At 53.3% G+C, this 14034-nt stretch overlaps 1 protein-coding gene across 8 annotated transcripts in view; it reads right to left on the bottom strand.

Annotated features, from left to right (window-relative positions):
- Positions 1–3769, bottom strand: part of MED15 (mediator complex subunit 15) — a 76759-nt gene extending 72990 nt beyond the window's left edge. For 3 of the 8 annotated variants that reach the window (XM_062182590.1, XM_062182592.1, XM_062182593.1), the window contains exon 1: positions 3623–3689. Coding sequence is in view for 2 of the 8 variants with exons in the window: in XM_062182591.1 (XP_062038575.1) it covers positions 3623–3690 (68 nt within the window). In the remaining 6 variants the exon portion in view is untranslated. Of the gene's footprint in view, positions 1–3184; positions 3294–3622 lie in introns of those variants that run through there. The other 5 variants (XM_062182591.1, XM_062182594.1, XM_062182588.1 and 2 more) reach the window with 3 other exon arrangements.
- Positions 3770–14034: the final 10265 nt, after the last annotated feature.

Below are 14034 nucleotides of genomic sequence, written 5' to 3'. Positions count from 1 at the left end.
GGAGCCTGCAGACCAGAGACGTTCCTAACCTGAACTCAGCAAGCCCCCAAGGCAGGCCCCAGCCCCAATGGTTGCCTTAGGAGGCTCTAGGGGCATCTTCTCCTGTGGCCTCTGCAGGGAGCGTGGGTGTCAATCAAGAGCTTTAAGGGGGGCCTGCACTGTGGAGTAGCCAGTTAAGCCACTGCCTGCAGCACTGGCATTCCATATGGGCGCCGGTTCGATTCCCGGCTGCTCCAGTTCTGTTTCAGCTCCCTGCTAATGCACCTGGGAAAGCAGCAGAAGGTGGCCCAAGTCCTTGGGCCCCTGCACGCACATGGAAGACCTGGAAGAAGCTCCAGCTGTTGCAGTCATTTGGGGAGTGAACCAGCAGATGGAAGCTCTCTCGCTCTCTCTCTCTGCCTCTCCCTAACTCTGCCTTTCAAATAAAATAATTAAATCTTTTGAAAATATAAAGTAAAATAAAGGCTTGTGCCGAGGTCCCTTCAATTCCCCTCCCATCATCCCTGTGAGACAGATGGAACGCCTACACCGTTTCCTAGATGAAGGAAATGACTCAGAAAGGTCAAGCACCCTGCCCAAGGTCAGTCAGCTAACAAGTGGAGAGAGCGGGGGATTCCAGAGTTTCACAAACACACTGGCTCAGGTAAAGGAATGCCACCGCAGTAAGGGGACAGCTCACCCAGCCAGCGTGTTCTCTGAGAACTAAAAAGGCGAAGACAAAACCCACTTAGGCCGGGGCAAGGGGAAGAACAGCGGGGAAGGAGCCTCTGAACACAGGACAGAGGCAGACGCTTACAGAGAAGGGACTCCTGAAAACAGTGGGGCACAATCTACCTCATTTTCCTCTTTTTAAAATTTTTTTAAAAGATTTATTTATTTATTTGAAAGGCAGAATTACAGAAAGAAGGGGAGAGCCAGAGAGAGAGAGAGAGGTCTTCCATCCGCTAGTTCACTCCCCAAACAGCCACAATGGCCGGAGCTGAGCCTGTCCAAAACCCAGAGCCAGGAGCTTCTTCTGGGTCTCCCACACAGATGCAGGGCCCCAAGCACTTGGGCCATCCTCCGCTGCTTTCCCAGGCACATTAGTAGGGAGCTGGATCAGAAGTGGAGCAGCTGGGATTCGACTCCCCTATGGGAGGCCAGTGCTGCAGGCAGAGGTTTAACCTGCTGTGCCGCAACGCAGGCCCCTGCCCCGTTTTTCACTGCCTTAAATATTTGATAATAAATTCTTTAAAAGGAGCTCGGAATGTTCAAGAAGCTGAGAGACCAGAGGCTGCAACAGGGTGGGAGACAGGAGATGATAAGGCAGAGCAGGCTGAGGGGCTGAGGGTGGGCCATCTGGAGTTATGTTCTCCCGCTAAGGGGAGTCACCGACGGGGCTGCAGTCGGGCAGTGACGTTAGCCCCTTGGGCTGCCCACCGCCCTCACTTCCACCTGTGCTGTGGGAGTGTTAGACACAGAGGGTTAGGAAGGAGCTGGGCCAGAAACAGTGCCCGTGAGCTCTCCTGAGCAGCCCAACCCAGAGTCGCTTTCTCTCACTGCAAGCTGGGAGAGCAGACTGGCCCCTGCTTTCGGCCGGCGCTGGAAGCTCTCGGGGTGTGGCAGGAGGACCTGGCCACAGGGGAAGCAAGAGGAGGAACGCAGGCAGTCTCTCTCGACAAAGACCGACCCCTGGCGAACGGCCAGGAAGGACAGAGGATCCCTCAGTCATCCAGACAAGGGGAACTGAATTCGGCCAACAACCCAAAAGAAACGTCCTCTGCCAACATCTCACTTCAGCCTCCTGAGACCCTAAGCAAGGACCCAGCCTGGCCCACCTGAGCCTCTGGCCTGTGGCTTTGAGAGGTAATTCACAGTCTTTGTTTCTTTAGCGATATAAGAGGAATGCACAGGCGGGTGGCCGGGCAGAGAACAGTCCTCAGGGAAGCAAAGGCCGCTGAATTATTTAGTACCAGCCAGGTCAGTCTCAGCACCCCGGAGCTCTTCAATCGCCCTCCTGGCCCACCCCACCCCCCACTTCCTTTTGAATGACAACTCACTCTTCCGGTTCTTCAGTCCCCAGTCCCAGGCTCTCCCCAGGAGGGAGCCTTGCACTTTGCCCTAAGGACTCTGACGCCGGGCTATCCCTTAGGATTTCACCTACAGATAACGCAAGTGCATCAACAAAGCACCGCTCACGGACTCTGCAACACCCCTAGCAACTCCCAGGGGCTGTTCTGCATCCCCACGCTGGGCTCAGGGCTCCCGGCTTTGGGCCCAGCCTCCTTCCTTCCACACTGCTTCACCCCCACCCCCTGCGCCCAATTAGTCATCAAGGATTGCCCACACGCTCCCCTGCCTCGGGAATCTGTCTTCCTCTTTTCATTTCTACCACTGTCCAACGCAGGCCCTCATAATCCCCCACCTGACCAGGTCGACCCACAACCCTTTCACGGGGTCATGTGACAGGCAGTGGATGACAAAGGACGGGTCCCTCCCACCCCCACACCGGTTCCGAACTCCCCAAGGGCCTGGCTTGCCTTTCTTCTCTGTGCTTGATCCATCTCCAGGGACTCCAGGGAGCTTCCCAACACTGGCATTTCAAAACCTCAAAACAGGCCGGGTGCCAAACACAAGCTCAACTCCTTAGCAGCACAGCCCCACCACTGACGCGCTAGCACCTGCTCACCCTGTTCCATTATCACCGCACTTCCTCACTCCCCAAACCCCCAGAGCCCTCTCGGCCAACAAGACCCACCCCCCGCTTGGAACGGTGCCCCTCACGCTGCTGCCTGCCTTCCCAGGGCCCCATTTATTCCCCACCGACTCCCCAAGGCTGCTCCTGGCCTGCTCAAGCTAAGCCCCTGCGACACCACAGGACGACGCTAGGTCTGTGCCTCTCCCGCGTGCCAGTGCCATTCCGCAGGCAAATCGGCGGCTACCACCAACGCCGGCCAGGTAGGCTCAGTTCAAACCGCTACTTGGACTAAGCAGTCGGCGGTGGGAGGCCGGAGCTGTCGCTGGGAGGGGGCACTAACCCTGGCTCTTCACTGCCTCCCCCAGAATCCGAGATCTCTTCCAGACAGCCTTCGGTGCACTCTGTCGGGGGGCGACCCCTGTTAGACCCTCTGTCCCCAAAGCCCAAACACCTGCCCGCTCGGTCTCACCCTTCCATCCACCCCCTCCTCCAATCTCCGTCTCTCACCCCGATGGCGCTTTTCCGGGAAGAGAAATCACGAAGCTCCCAACTCTGCTGAACCCGCTACGGGGCTGCTGCCTCTTTCCCTTTCTCTTCAGTGCGATTCGAAGCGGGGAGAAGTCTGCACCCAAGGCACACAAATGACGAACGAGAAAGCCCAGGACGATGACTCATAAGCAGGGCTCGTTGGTTTGCAGAGTTCGGCCCCAGGAAAGCTAACAAGCAGCCCTTGTCGACCCAGAACGAAGGGGGGCGGCCGGGGGAGGGCCGCGCCCGGGGACCCTCGCGGGGCCTGGGCGCCTCCGGGTTCCCGACGCCCGGGGTCTCTCGTGGCTCCGGCCCCGTTCTCTCCCGCCGGGCGAGGGAGGAAGGTCTGGCCATCTCGCTCCCCCCGCCCCCAAACCCCCAGCCCCAGCCCCGACCCCAGCCCCAGCTCATACTCACATTTGACTGACCAGCTTCTGCCGGAAGGCGGCGCTCCGCCAGTCGGTCTCTTGCCCCGAAACGTCCATGCCGGCGGCCACTCTCTCCACCCGCGTCCCGCTCAGCCCCGCCGCGACCGCCGCCGCCGATGCTGCCTCAACCGCAGCGCCAGGCCCAAACCCGGAAGCCGTCCGCAGCTCCCCGGCCACGCCGGAAGTAGAGGCGGAATTGTGGGAAATGGAGTCGCGAGCGCGGGCCTATGGGAAATGGAGTTCTCCGGCCGCGCGCCACGTCTGGATCCTGCCGCCGCCCGGAACCCAGGTGTTCGGAGAGTCACGCGCCCCTCTCCCAGCGCTGCTGGCCCCTAAAGTACCCCAGGCAGGCAAGGGCGGTGGCTGCATGGAGCTCCGGCGGCTCTCGGCATTCCCTGCGACCCAGCTGTGCGCTGGCCTCATAGTCTCTCAGATCCAGATCCTTGGGGGTGGGGGGGGGGGTGGGGGTGGATACCAGCCACGCTGCCTGCTGTCCACAGCAATGCTGGGAGCGTTAATTTCTCACTATGTTTGAGCACCTACTGTGTGCCAGCTACTGAGCCAATGCAGCATGTCCTGACCCTGTCTGCCAGCCCCGCATCCGAAGGTGACCAGATCAGACTCTCATCACCGCTTCTTTCTCTCTTAGACTTTTGGGATTTCAGATTCCACCCTTGGCTGTATTTTGTGGGAGTCTGGGATGTGTTTTCTTGCCACCCTTCCCCCACGACCACTTCATTCATTTGGAACACAGGCCAGATGGTCGCAAGATGTCAGACAAACCTCGGTGGACACAGGCCATCTGGAGTCGGGATGGAGGATTGCAGGGGCCTGGGGATACTTGTAGCAGGGTGGAAGTTCCATGGCATTGGGGTTTTATCTGTGCCCCTGGGAAAGAAGGGAGGGGAGGTGATGAAAATCCTGAGACCACGTGGTCCATGAGTACCAGGAGGACATCAGAGTGGACCAGAAGCTGGATTGGAAGTGGACAAGTGTGGACATCAGAGGACACAAAGTACAGCCAAGGGTGACGTTGTGGTGCATGGGGGTTAAGCTGTAGCCTGTGACGCCAGCATCCCATGTCAGAACACTGGTTCAAGTCCCAGCCATTCCACTTCCAATCCAGCTTCCTGCAAATGTGCCTGGGACAGCAGTGGAAGATGACCCAGGTTGCTTGGGTCCCTGAACCTACAAGGGAGACCGGGATGTAGTTCCTGTTCCTGGCTCCTGGCCTTCAGCCTGGCCCAGCCCTGGTCATTGCATTCATTTGGGGAGTAAGCCAGCAGATGGAGATCTCTTTCTCTGTCACTCTGCCTTTCAAATAAATTCAAAACAAAACAGAACAATCTTAACGTTCAGGGCTGGAATTGTGGCTGGTGCCTATGGCGCGATCTACACCCTGACACCACCCAGGGCTCTAGCCCCGCCACCATCGCTGGGAGCCAGGTGGGCGCATGGCCCAACCCCCTAGTCAAGCTCCACCCCCATCCTAATGGGATTCACTGCTTCTGCTTCCCTGCCCGCCCTCCAGCAAAGTTTTAAAAGGACCTGTTCCTGAACACATGGCTCTCTCGGCTCCTCTCTCCCCTCTCCTCTCTTGCTCACTCTCTTCTCTCTGTTCTCAGTTCCTCTCTCCTCTCGCTCTGATCTTCTTCTCTCCTCTCTCCTCTCCTCTCTCTCTCTTTCTTCCTCTCTGCCTCCTGACCTCCGTCTCTGTCTCTCTCCCTTACACTCTCCTTCTCTCTCTTCCTTCCTCACCCCTTCCTTCCAGCCTGCTGGGTTTTCCCAAATAAACCCCTTCCCTTACTCCAGTGTTTGGTTACATCCCATATAAGCAACAGTTCAAGTGCTGGCTGCTCCACTTCTTATCCAGCTCCCTGCTAATTTGCCTAGGAAAGCAGTGGAAGAAGGTCCAACTACTTGGGCCCCCGCCACTCATGTGGGAGACCAGGATGGAGTTCCTGGCTCCTGGCTTTAGCCCGGCCCAACCCTGGCTGTTTCAGTCATTTGGGGAATGAACCACTGGATGGAAGGTATCTCTGTCTCTCCCTCTCTTACTCTGCCTGTCAAATAAATAAAAGAAAAATAAAAACTTAATGTTGGAGGGAGAGGGACGGGCACTAGGTGCTGTGGTAAAGACACCACCTGAATCCACATCCTATATTGGCAGTCTGGCTTGTGATCCTTGAACCCAGGCCTGCCTATGGCAGGCATTTGAAGGGTGAACCAGCAGATAAGAGCTCTTAATCCCTCTCTGCTTTCCAAATAGAATAAAAGAAATTAATGCTGGGAAAATGAGAGCAAAAATATTTGAAGATGTGAACAGCTCTCCCATCGACAGCAGATTTACTGGGCACTGCTTCTCACCCATCTCTTTGCCTCCAAGCTCCTGCCGGGGACAGGTAGTTTCGAGTCCTGGCTGCTCCACTTTCAATCCAGCTCTCTGCTATGGCCTGGGAAAGTAGTAGAAGATGGACCCTGCACCTACGTGAGAGACCCAGAAGAAGTTCCTGGCTCCTGGCTTCAGATTGGCACAGCTCCAGCCATTGTGGCCAATTAGGGAATGAACCAGCGAATGGAAGACCTCTCTCTCTCTCTCTCTCTGCCTCTCCTTCTCTCTGTGTACTTTCAAATAAATAAATAAATAAATAAATAAATAAATAAATCTTTTTTAAAAAATGCTGTAGACACCTACCGTTTGGATTCTGTGTTGTAAACCTGATGTTATAGCATAAGTCAGCATTTCCCAAGCACTAACATTCAATAATTGGAATGTTCATTATAGATTGACATCAAGGGCAAATCTCTATACTACGGTTTGAATGCATCCCTTCCAAGTGTTGCCAGTGTCTTAGTATTTAGAGGTGGGCCCTGGGGCCAGATGTGCTGTGGTGGGTAAAACCGTTGCCCTCAGTGCTGGCATCCCATATGGACGCCAGTTCAAGTCCTGGCTGCTCCATTTCCAATCCAGCTCTCTGCTATGGCCTGGGAAAGCAGTAGAAGATGGCCCAAGTCCTTAGGCCCCTGCACCCATGTGAGAGACCCAAAGGAAGCTCCTAGCCATTGCAGCCATCTGATGAATGAACCAGTGGATGGAAGACCTCTCTCTCTCTCTCGTTCTGCCTCTCCTTCTCTTTCTGTGTAACTCTGACTTTAAATAAATAAATAAATCTTGAGCCGGCGTCACGGCTCAATAGGCTAATCCTCCGCCTGTGGCGCTGGCACCCCGGGTTCTAGTCCCGGTCGGGGCGCCGAATTCTGTCCTGGTTGCCCCTCTTCCAGGCCAGATCTCTGTTGTGGCCAGGGAGTGCAGTGGAGGATGGCCCAAGTGCTTGGGCCCTGCACCCCATGGGAGACCAGGAGAAGCACCTGGCTCCTGGCTTTGGATCAGCGCTATTAGCCGGCTACAGCGTGCCAGCCGCGGCGGCCATTGGAGTGTGACCAACGGCAAAAGGAAGACCTTTCTCTCTGTCTCTCTCTCTCACTGTCCACTCTGCCTGTCAAAAAAAAAAGGCTAAAAAAAAATAAATTTTTTATTTATTTATTTTTTTATTTTTTGACAGGCAGAGTGGACAGTGAGAGAGAGAGAGACAGAGAGAAAGGTCTTCCCTTGCCGTTGGTTCACCCTCCAATGGCCGCCACAGCCGGCGCACCGCGCCAATCCGATGGCAGGAACCAGGTGCCTATCCTGGTCTCCCATGGGGTGCAGGGCCCAAGGACCTGGGCCATCCTACACTGCACTCCCTGGCCACAGCAGAGAGCTGGCCTGGAAGAGAGGCAATCAGGACAGAATCTGGCGCCCCAACCAGGACTAGAACCTGGTGTGCCGGCGCCACAAGGCGGAGGATTAGCCTGTTGAGCCACGGCGCCAGCCATAAATAAATCTTAACCAAAAAAAAAAAAAAAAAGAAGAAGAGGTGGGCCCTTGGGACCGGCATTGTGGTGCAGCAGGTTAAGCCGTCACTTATGATGCTGACATCCTATGTAGGCGCTTGTCTGTGTCCCAGTTGGCTATTGCAGCCTTCTGGGGAAGTGAACCAGCTGATGGGTGATTCTCTCTCTCTAACTCTCTCTCTCTCTCTCTCTCAGCTCTGCCTTTCAAATAAATAAAAGTAAATATTAACAACAAAAAAGGTGGAATCTTTAAGGAGTGATTAACTCAAGAGAACTCCCTCATGAATGGGATTGTGTGTGTGTGTATCTGTGTCTGTGTTTCTAAAGATTTATTTATTTATTTGAAAGAGTTACACAGAGAATGAGAGAGAGAGAGAGAGAATATCTTCCATCTGCTAGTTCACTCCCCAGATGGCCACAATGTCCAGGGCTCGGCTAGACTGCCAGGAGATTCTCCCACATGGGTGGCAGGGGACCAAGCACTTGGGCCATCATCCACTGCTTTTCCCAGGCCCTTAGCAGGGAGCTGGGAATTAGAACAACGGCATCACAGGTGGCGGGTCTACCCCACTACACCACCACACCAGTCCCTTGTGTGCTTGTAAAGCCCTCGAGAAAGGAAGTTGCTTCTGTCTTTCCCTTGCTCCAGGTGGGGACACAGGAAGAAGGCCCTCACCAATGTCAGCAGCACAAACCTAGACTTCCCAGCTTCTAGAACTGTAAGGAATACATGTCTGCCTTTTATAAATTGCCCAGACTCAGCTATGCTGTGACGGCGGCACAGCTCCCCGGCATGCTAATCTCAGTGAAGACGGTGAGCTGACGGCAGGGGGACATCTCCATCCTCAATGCTCTGGCTGGTTTCCACCTATGGCGAGGTGTGTGTCTTTCTGCAACTTCTCCTTGGTACTTCATCTTCCACAGGGCCCCTAGACCTGCTGGGTGAAGCTCATTGCACAGTCCACATGCACCAGTTTATTTAAAGACACTCACTTCTGCCTCTTCACAATGAAAAACGCACTGCAGTTCTAGCAGGCGTCCAGCTCACCACTCAGCATGCCCACGTCCCACACAGAGTGCTGAGACACCGTGGGGGCCTGGCTCTGGTTCTTGGCTCCAGCATACTGCCAGTGGGGACCGTGGGAGGCAGCACCGATGACTCAAGGAACTGAACTTCTGCCACCTGGATCGAAGACCCGGGCTGAGGTCTGAGCTGCCAGCCGCAGCCTCAGCCCTGGCCCAAGCCAAGCTGTTGTGGACATCTGGGGGTGTGAGCCAGTGACTAGCAGTTCTGTCTGTCTGCCTGCCCCTGTCTGTTTCAAATAAATAAAAATTATGTATGTGTGTGTTTTTACAATAAGTATCCTTTTTTTTTTCTTTTTTTTTTTTTTGACAGGCAGAGTGGACAGTGAGAGAGAGAGACAGAGAGAAAGGTCTTCCGTTGCCGTTGGTTCACCCTCCAATGGCCGCCGCAGCCGGCGCACCGCGCTGATCCGATGGCAGGAACCAGGTGCTTATCCTGGTCTCCCATGGGGTGCAGGGCCCAAGCACTTGGGCCATCCTCCACTGCACTCCCTGGCCACAGCAGAGAGCTGGCCTGGAAGAGGGGCAACCGGGATAGAATCCGGTGCCCCGACCAGGACTAGAATCCGGTGTGCCGGCGCCACAAGGTGGAGGATTAGCCTGTTAAGCCACAGAGCCGGCCCAATAAGTATCCTTTATTATGCTGTTTCTCTCTGAAGCATCTCCAATATAGGTACACAGAACTAGAATTGGCTGGTAGAGAGGTACTTTACATGTATTTAGTTAATTTTAAAGATTTGTTTATTTATATGACAGGCAGAGTTAGAGAGAGGGAGAGATATCTTCTTCTTCTTTTTTTTAAGATTTATTTGAAAGTCAGAGTTACACAGAGAGAGATAGACAGGCAGAGAGAGAGAGAGAGGTCTTCCATCCTCTGGTTCACTTCCCAATTGGCCGGAACAGCCGGAGCTGCGCCGATCTGAAGCCAGGAGCCAGGAGCCAGGAACTTCTTCCAGGTCCCCCACATGGGTGCAGGGGCCCAAGGACTTGGGCCATCTTCTACTGTTTTCCCAGGCCATAGCAGGATCAGAAGTGGAACAGCCAGGACTTGAACCGGTGCCCATATGGGATGCCAGCACTACAGATGGAGGCTTTACTTGCTACGCCACAGCGCCAGCCCTGGGAGATACCTTCTATCTGCAGGTTCACTCCCCCAAATGGCTGCAACAGCCAGGGCTGGGCCAGCTGTAGTCAGGAGCCAGGACCTCCATCTGGGTCTCCCATGTGTATGGCAGGGGCCCAAGCACTTGGGCCACCTTCCGCTGCTTTTCCCAGGCACATTAGTAGGGAGCCGGATCAGAAGTGGAGCAGCCGGGACTCGAACCGATGTTTATATGGGATGCTGGCATCGCAGGCAGCAGTTTAACCTGCTGCGCCACAGCGCCGGGCTAACTGCTAATGGCTACGGTGGTGTGACCTCTGCATCAGTCATCTAACGCTAAATTCCAAATGGAATCAGGACGCCAGCAGAAAGCAACGCTCACGCACACTGCCTGCTGCTCCCAGGACTGCGAACTTCGTTCACCTTCACCCTTTGACCACAGGCACGCGGAATGACCTGAATAACTGGACAATCACATTGTGCCTACAGGTTCAAGACGTGCAGCAAGAGGCTCCTGGAGTCTTGTTTTACGGAGACTTCCACTCCACTGTTGGACACAAAAGCCCCACTCCTTCCCAACACACGAGCTCCCACTCTTCCTGCCGTCCTCTGAATCCCGAGTCAGAACTCACTGAATCTGGGTCTCAGATTGCAATTGCTAAGTCCCCCCCAAAACGCCCTCTTGTGTTTTTGCAGCTTCAGAGTTTGCATTGATTCATATTAGCAAGCAGAAACAATAACCCACATGTATTATTTTTTCACGGTTGCTGTCAGTTGGGGATTCAGGAGTGGTTGCTTCTGGCTCAGAGACTCTCATGAAGTCTATGAAAGCTAATTTTAATAAAGCTTACAAATAAATCCATACAATTCTAGCCACACAAAGATTCCAGGGACTGGCTGGCGCCGTGGCTTAACAGGCTAATCCTCCGCCTTGCGGCACCGGCACACCGGGTTCTAGTCCCGGTTGGGGCACCGGATTCTATCCCGGTTGCCCCTCTTCCAGGCCAGCTCTCTGCTGTGGCCCAGGAAGGCAGTGGAGGATGGCCCAAGTGCTTGGGCCCTGTACCCGCATGGGAGACCAGGAGGAAGCACCTGGCTCCTGGCTTTGGATCAGCACGATGTGCCCGATGTGCCAGCCGCGGCAGCCATTGGAGGGTGAACCAACGGCAAAAAGGAAGACCTTTCTCTCTGTCTCTCTCTCTCACTATCCACTCTGTCAAAAAAAAAAAAAAAAAAAAAAAAAAAAAGATTCCAGGGACTGGCATTGTGGCACAGTGGGTTAAGCCACAGATTACAACACCTCTATCAAAGCTCGGATTCCACTTTTTTTTTTTTTTTTTTTTTTTGACAGAGTGGATAGTGAGAGAGAGAGATAGAGAGAAAGGTCTTCCATTTCCATTGGTTCACCCCCTCAATGGCCCCTGCGGCCGGTGCACTGTGCTGATCCAAAGCCAGGAGCCAGGTGCTTCTCCTGATCTCCCATGTGGGTGCAGGGCCCAAGCACTTGGGCCATCCTCCACTGCACTCCCTGGCCACAGCAGAGAGCTAGCCTGGAAGAGGGGCAACCAGGACAGAATCTGGCGCCCTGACCGGGACTAAAACCCGGGGTGCCGGTGCTGCAGGCGGAGGATTAGCCTATTGAGCCGCAGCGCCGGCCCGGATTCCACTTTCCATCCAGCTCCCTGCTAATGTACTTGGGAAGGCAGCCGAAGACGGCCCAAGTGCTTGGGTCCCTGCACCCACATGGGAGACCCAGATGGAGTTCTGGCTCCTACCTTCCACCTGGGCCAACCCTGGCTGTTGTGGCTATTTGGGAAGTGAACCAGAGGATGAAAGATTTCTCTCTCTGCCTTTCAAATAAGTAAATAAATGTTTGCAAAAAGATAATGTTTCTTTCCCACAGTTCTTCTGCCACCTTTTTTAATCCAACAAGCTTTTTTCCTCCTACATGTCTTTCTTTCTCATTCTGGAAAAACCAGTAATTCTGCTTTAGTTCTGAATTAATTACTTCTTTTCCCTTAGCAGAAAATATAGCCTCATGTCTCAGGACTTTCCTTCCCTCATGAGACATCTTACTTTCCTGTATATCTGGCATAGAGTGTTTTTCTTGTTATTTCTAGTAGTTTTAGTTACATTATTTTAATTTTAATTATTGTTTTGATCCTCAGCAACTGTGAACTGTAACACAGTGACATTCCGATCATCCTTTCGTGATTGCTAGAAATATATGCTTCCTCATAGTATAAGTTCACGTGTTTATTAGCAGACTGAAACATATTTTGCCTTTTGGTATAATTGAAGAAACTGGGGGCCGGCGTTGTGGCATAGTGGGTTAAGCCACCATAAGCAGTGCTGGCATCCCATATGGATGCCATTTCCAGTCCTGGCTGTTCCACTTCTGATCCACCTCCCTGCTAATGGGCCTGGGAAAGCAGCAGAGGATGGCCCTAAGTGCTTGGGCCCTTGCATCCATGTGGGAGACCCGAAGAAGCCCCTGGATCCTGGCTTTGGCCTGGCCCAGCCCTGACCATTGCAGCCATTTGGGGAATGAACCAGCAGATGGAAGGGTCTCTCTACCTCCCTATAACTCTGACTTTCAAATAGATAAAACTTTAAAAAAATTAAGAAATTAAAATTAGATAAATTCTGCTCTGTAATTAATATCTCTATACTTTTAAAAAAGATTTTATTATTTTATTTATTTGAAAGACAGAGTTACAGAGAGAGGTAGAGACAGAGAGAGAGGTCTTCCATCCGCTGGTTCACTCCCCAGATGGCCACAACAGCTGGAGCTTTGCCGAACAGAAGCCAGGAGCCAGGAGCTTCTTCCGGGTCTCCCACGTGGGTGCAGGGGCCCAGGGACTTAGGCATTTTCTACTGCTATCCCAGGCCACAGCAGAGAGCTGGATGGGAAGAGGAGCAGCCGGGACTAGAACCGGCATCCATATGGGATGCCAGCACTTCAGGCCAGCGCTTTAATCCACTGCGCCACAGCGCCGGCCCCTAATATTTCCATACTTGTAAAAATATTTATTTGAAAGGCAGAGCTACACACAGAGAGATGTTCCATCTATTTGTTTCACTCCTCAAATGGCCGCAACAGTCACATCTGAGCTAAGCTGAAGCCAAGAGTCGGGAACTCCATCCAGGTCTCCCACACAGATGGTGAGGTCCATTGTCTGCTGCCTTCCCAGGCACATTAGCAGGAAGCTGGATCAGAAGCAGAGGAGCTGGGACTAGAACCAGCACTGCACTATGGGATGCCTGAGGGGGTTAACCCGTTAAGCCACAACACTGGCCCTATTTCATTGTTTTATGTTACCAGGGTCTGGTATTGTAGCCTACAGGTTAAGCAGCTGTCTATGATGCCAGCATCCTGTACTGATGCCAGTTTGAGTCCTGGCTGTTCCACTTCAGATCCAGTTTCCTTCTAATGACCCAGGAAAAGCAGCGGAAGTTCTTGGGCCCCTGCCACCCAGGTGACAGAAGCTCCTGGCTTCAGCCTGGCCCAGCCCTGGCTGCAGTGGCCATCTGAGGAGTGAACCAGCAGATGGAAGATCTCTCTCTAAGTCTGCCTTTGAACAAATGAATCTTTAAAAAAGTTATACAGTTACTAAATACTATTAATTAATTTAATTTAGCATAACATTAAGGCTTCAAGTTACCAAATTTTTTTTACCTTATTTATTTGAGAGTCAGAGAGAGAGAAAGTCTGTGCGCTCATCTACTGGTTCACTCCTCAGAAGTTCCCAAAGGCCAGGGCTGGGCTGGCAGAAGTCAGGACGTGAGAAACTCGGTGCAGGCTTCTTCCCTGTGGGTGGCAGGAACCTAATCACTGCAGCTTCCCAGGGTCCACATTAGCAGGAGCAGGAGCAGCAGCAGAGGATGGCACAAGTGCTTGGGCCCCTGTACCCACGTGGGAGACCTGTTGCAGCCATTCGGGGAGTGAACCAGTAGACGGATGATCTCTATCTGTAACTCTGTCTTTCAAATAAATAAATCTTAAAAACAAAAAAATTCATCCTGAGAAGTGCAGTACTGCTGGGGCCAGCACTGTGACTTATCAGGTTAACGCCCTGGCACGAAGTGCTGGCATCGCATGTGGGCGCCACTTCAAGTCCCGGCTGCTCTACTTCCAAGCCAGCTCTCTGCTACAGCCTGGGAAAACAGTAGAAGATGGCCCAAGTCCTTGGGCCCCTGCACCCGCGTGGGAGACCTGGAAGAAGCTTCTGGCTTTGGATCAACACAGTTGCAGCCATCTGGAAAATGAACTGGTGGATGGAATGCACCTTTCTCTCTCTGCCTCTCTGTAACTCTGCCTT

Source organism: Lepus europaeus, chromosome 23 (assembly GCF_033115175.1).
Source record: "Lepus europaeus isolate LE1 chromosome 23, mLepTim1.pri, whole genome shotgun sequence".
Taxonomy (NCBI): Eukaryota; Metazoa; Chordata; class Mammalia; order Lagomorpha; family Leporidae; genus Lepus; species Lepus europaeus.
The sequence above is the reverse complement of the archived record's forward strand: the minus strand, read 5'-3'. Positions and strand labels throughout refer to the sequence as shown.